Source organism: Cetorhinus maximus, chromosome 21 (assembly GCF_964194155.1).
Source record: "Cetorhinus maximus chromosome 21, sCetMax3.hap1.1, whole genome shotgun sequence".
NCBI classification, from domain to species: Eukaryota; Metazoa; Chordata; class Chondrichthyes; order Lamniformes; family Cetorhinidae; genus Cetorhinus; species Cetorhinus maximus.
In genome coordinates, this window is record NC_135899.1 from 7,867,838 (window position 1) to 7,872,860 (window position 5,023).

At 59.7% G+C, this 5,023-nt stretch overlaps 1 protein-coding gene across 4 annotated transcripts in view; it reads right to left on the minus strand.

Annotated features, from left to right (window-relative positions):
• Positions 1-2,153: 2,153 nt before the first annotated feature.
• LOC144695631 (butyrophilin subfamily 1 member A1-like) overlaps positions 2,154-5,023 on the minus strand; it is an 84,530-nt gene continuing 81,660 nt past the window's right edge. For all 4 annotated transcript variants that reach the window (XM_078566537.1, XM_078566539.1, XM_078566538.1 and 1 more), the window contains one exon: positions 2,154-2,891. In XM_078566537.1, coding sequence (XP_078422663.1) covers positions 2,344-2,891 — 548 coding nt within the window. In that variant the 3' untranslated portion in view covers positions 2,154-2,343. The remainder of the gene's footprint in view (positions 2,892-5,023) is intronic.

The window sequence follows — 5,023 nt, forward strand, 5'->3', positions numbered from 1 at the left end:
CCGCAAAGTGGTCGCCCAGTCTGCGTTTGGTCTCTCCAATGTAGAGGAGACCACATTGGGAACAGCGAATGCAGTAGACTAAATTGAGGGAAGTGCAAGTGAAGCACTGCTTCTCTGATTGCATGGGAAGGTGCCGTGGGAGGGGGTTGAAGTGTTAGGGGTGATGAAGGAGTGGACCAGGGTGTCCCGGAGGGAATGATGCCTACGGAATGCTGACAGGGGACGGGGGATGGTTGAAGGGAAGATGTGTTTGGTGGTGGCATCATGCTGGAGTTGGCGGAAATGGTGGAAGATGATCCTTTGAATACGGAGGCTGGTGGGGTAAAAAGTGAGGACAAGGGGGACCCTATCATGGTTCTGGGCGGGAGAGGAAGGTGTGAGGGCAGAGGTGGGGGGGGTGGGTCAGACGCGGTTGAAGGCCCTGTCAACCAACTTGGAAACCTCACGAAGGAAGAAGGAAGACATATCAGAGGAACTGTTTTTAAAGTGGCATCATCAGAACAGATGTGACTGAGGCGAAGGAACTGAGACAATGGGATGGAGTCCTTACAGGAAGCGGGGTATGAGGAGCTGTAGTCGAGGTAACTGTGGGAGTCGGTGGGCTTGTAATGAATATTGGTGGACAGTCTATCAACAGAAATTGAGACAGAGAGGTCAAGGAAGGGAAGGGAAGTGTCGGAGATGGACCATGTGAAAGTGATGGAGGGGTGGAAATTGGAAGCAAAACTGATAACATTTTCCAGGTCCAGATGAGAGCATGAAGCTGCACCGAAACAGTCATCGATGTACCGAGATAAGGCCTGAATAGGACTGAAGCAAATAATGTTCCACATCCCCCATAAAGAGACAGGCATAACTGGGGCCCTTGTGGGTACCCATAGCCACACCTTTTATTTGGAGGAAGTGAGACAAGTTTAAGGAGAAATTGTTCAGTGAGAGAACAAGTTCAGCCAGATAGAGGAGAGTGGTGGTGGATGGGGATTGTTCGGGCCTCTGTTCAAGGGAGAAGCGGAGAGCCCTCAGACCATCCTGGCGGGGAGTGGAGGTGAAAAGGGATTGGACGCCCATGGTGAAGAGGAGGTGGTTAGGGTCAGGGAACTGGAAATTGTTGATATGATGTAGGGCATCAGAGGAATCACGGATGTTGGTGGGGAGAGACTGGACAAGGGGAGAACGGAGTCAAGATAGGAAGAAATGAATTCCGTGGGACAGGAACAGGCTGTCATGATCAGTCTACCTGGACAGTCCCATTTGTGGATTTTAGGGAGGAGGTAGGTGTGGGCTGCCCGAGGTTGAGAGACTGAGGTTGGAAGCTGTGGAGGGAAGATCTCCAGAGGAGATGAGGTCAGTGATGGTCCTGGAAACAATGGCTCGATGTTCGGTGGTGGGGTCATGGTCCAGAGGGAGGTAGGAAGTAGTGTCAGCGAGTTGGCGCTCAGTCTCTGCGAGGTCAGTGCGCCAGACAACAACAGCACCACCCTTGTCGGCAGGTTTGACAACAAAGTCAGGGCTGGACCTGAGAGAACAGAGTGCAGCAAGTTCAGAAGGAGACAGGTTAGAATGGATGAGAGGAGCAGAGAAATTGAGACGGCCGATGTCACGCACACAGTTCTCAATGAAAAGATAAAGGGCAAGTAAGAGGTTACAGGGAGGGGTCCAGGTGGAGGGAGAATACTGGAGGCAGGTGAAAAGATCCGTTGAACTGGAAGAGGTCTCCTGCCCAAAGAAGTGAGCAGGGAGACAAAGGAGGCGGAAGACGCGTTAAGCGTCGTGCCGAGCCCGAAATTCATTCAGGTGAGGGCGTAAGGTTATGAAACTGAGTCCTTTGCTGAGTACTGGACGTTCAGTATCAGAGAGGGGAAGGTTGGGGGGTATGGTGAATACATGGCTGGGGCTGGGATTAGAAAACGGAATTGGGTTCGAGGGACGGGAAGGGGTGGAGGGTCCTGGATGGGCCACACTCCCAACCTGGGGTTTTTTGAACATTTTGAACAATTTCCAAATAGGGACTCGGAGTGAGAAATGGAAACACAGAAGAAATTCCAGCTACAAACTGGGAAACAGGTGAAGAGATGGAGGATGGGACTGGGTGGTTTGACTGACTGAAGCAGGGAGTAAATGAAGGAAGGAGAGACACAAGATATTTAATTTACATTTTATTTTAATCCTCTGACATTGATATTTGTATTGGTTTCATTTACAGTCTGATTGGGATTTTACACTTTGGAAATTAAATGACACATTTAGTAACAACCAGTTGTCAATGGTGGTTTCTAACCCCCAACTCCTGACCTCTGACTCTAAGCACGGGGTCGTCATTGTGACGTCAGGGAAGATGTGAACTCAGGCCCCGCCCCTTTCCCGGATCCAGTCAGAACCGGAGCAGATTCTCAGAAACTGGTTTTTGTTCCAAGTCCAGAAGAAAGGATAAAGTTTCTCAGTGAATTTATTCCCAGTGAAGCTGTGGAGATGGGACTTGGTGTCCGCGCTGTAAAATGAAACTGTCCCAGACTCAAAACTGAGATAAACTCCCACCTTCCCGGGGATCTGACCGACATGGAGACGGGATTCAGGAGAGGATTTTATATAAAACTGATCCCCATCCCGCTCAATGGTCCAGAATCCAGTCTCCGGGATCAGTCTGACCCCGTCCTTCCTCTCCACAGACTCTGCGGCTACTCCCAGAATCCAGCCCCGATTCCCCTTCACCTCCACCTCCCAGTAATGTCTCCCCGATGTGAATCCCTCTGATCCCAGGGCACAGGGCCAGTCTATAAACCTCTTCCCGGTGTCAGGGAGATTCCTCCGGGTCCGGGTCCGTCTCAAACTCTTCAGATCCTCAGACACCTCGAGCCAGGGATTCGCTGTTTCCACATCCAGGGTCACAGAGACTGGGAGAGAAAAGCAGAGAATTAGAGACTCGCTGGGGATCGGGGGAGAGACTCACTGGGGATCGGGGGAGAGACTCGCTGGGGATCGGGGGGGGGGGGGGGAGACTCACTGAGGGGGTGTTGGTCCCTGCTCAGGGGGCTTTAAGGGTTGGTCTCTGCTTGGGGTGGGACCGCATGGATGTTCAGCCTCTGCTCGGGGGGGTGGGGGGTGGGAGAGGGGCAGCTTCTACTTGGGGCAGTAACAGGATTGGCATCTGCTGAGGGGGGTGTACTGGGGTTTCAGCCTCTGCTTGAGGTAGGGCACGGGGCGGGCGGGGAGGGTCTGCCTCTGCTCGAGGGGGGGAGGGGGTCGGCCTCTGCTCGAGGGGGGGAGGGGGTCGGCCTCTGCTCGAGGGGGGAAGGGAGTCGGCCTCTGCTCGAGGGGGGGAGGGAGTCGGCCTCTGCTCGAGGGGGGGAGGGGGTCGGCCTCTGCTCGAGGGGGGGAGGGTCTGCCTCTGCTCGAGGGGGGGAGGGAGTCGGCCTCTGCTCGAGGGGGGGAGGGTCTGCCTCTGCTCGAGGGGGGGAGGGAGTCGGCCTCTGCTCGAGGGGGGGAGGGAGTCGGCCTCTGCTCGAGGGGGGGAGGGAGTCGGCCTCTGCTCGAGGGGGGGAGGGGGTCGGCCTCTGCTCGAGGGGGGGAGGGGGTCGGCCTCTGCTCGAGGGGGGGAGGGGGTCGGCCTCTGCTCGAGGGGGGGAGGGAGTCGGCCTCTGCTCGAGGGGGGGAGGGGGTCGGCCTCTGCTCGAGGGGGGGAGGGAGTCGGCCTCTGCTCGAGGGGGGGAGGGGGTCGGCCTCTGCTCGAGGGGGGGAGGGAGTCGGCCTCTGCTCGAGGGGGGGAGGGAGTCGGCCTCTGCTCGAGGGGGGGAGGGGGTCGGCCTCTGCTCGAGGGGGGGAGGGGGTCGGCCTCTGCTCGAGGGGGGGAGGGAGTCGGCCTCTGCTCGAGGGGGGGAGGGGGTCGGCCTCTGCTCGAGGGGGGGAGGGGGTCGGCCTCTGCTCGAGGGGGGGAGGGGGTCGGCCTCTGCTCGAGGGGGGGAGGGGGTCGGCCTCTGCTCGAGGGGGGGAGGGGGTCGGCCTCTGCTCGAGGGGGGGAGGGGGTCGGCCTCTGCTCGAGGGGGGGAGGGGGTCGGCCTCTGCTCGAGGGGGGGAGGGGGTCGGCCTCTGCTCGAGGGGGGGAGGGGGTCGGCCTCTGCTCGAGGGGGGGAGGGGGTCGGCCTCTGCTCGAGGGGGGGAGGGGGTCGGCCTCTGCTCGAGGGGGGTGCAGTGGGACTTGGCGTATGCTTGGGTGGGGGCACGGGTTTGCTCTCTGCTCGAGGGAGCGGGGCGGTTGGTCTCTGCCTGGGCCGGGTGCACAGCCTCTGCTCGGGGATAGAGATAGAGTGCGGGGGTGGGGAACAGGTTGGCCTTTGCTTGAGGAGGTGGGTGGGGTGTGGGGGGTCTGGCCTCTGCTTTGGGTGGGGGAGGGTGGTCGGACTCCAATCCTGGGGGTGGGGCGCGGTGGGGTGCCCCTGCTCAGGTCTTGGGGGCAGGTGGGTCAGCCAGTGCTCGGGTGAACGTGGGGGGTTGGCCACTGCTCGGGGAGGCCGTGGGGTGTGTGGGCCTCTGCTCAGCTGGTGTAGGGGGAATCAGCCTCTGCTCGGGGTGGGCAGGAGGTCGGACGGCTGCTGCTTGGGTGGGACACAGGAGGTGTCGGCCTCTGCTTAGTGGGGTGGTACTGGGGTTTCAGTCTCTACTCGGGACAGGGGTGTGGAGTGGTGGTTCAGCCTCTGCTCAGGTGGTGTAGGGGCATCAGCCTCTGCTCGGGGTAGGGGTGAGGGGGGGTCGCCCTCTGCTTGGAGGGTACATGGCGGGGGGTGGCGGCTGTTCGGCCTCTGCTCGGGGTGACGGGTGTTCAGCTGCTTGCGGGGTGAGGGGGGGTGTACAGCCTCTGCTCGTGGTGGGGCCTCTGCTCAGGCTGGGGAGAGTCGGCCTGTGCTCGGGGGGATGTGGGGGATCGGCCTATGCCCGGGGGTGTGGGTGTTCGGCCTGTGCCCGGGGGGATGTGGTGGGTTGGCCTATGCTTGGGGATGGGGGGCAGGGGCATCAGACCCTGCTTGGGGCG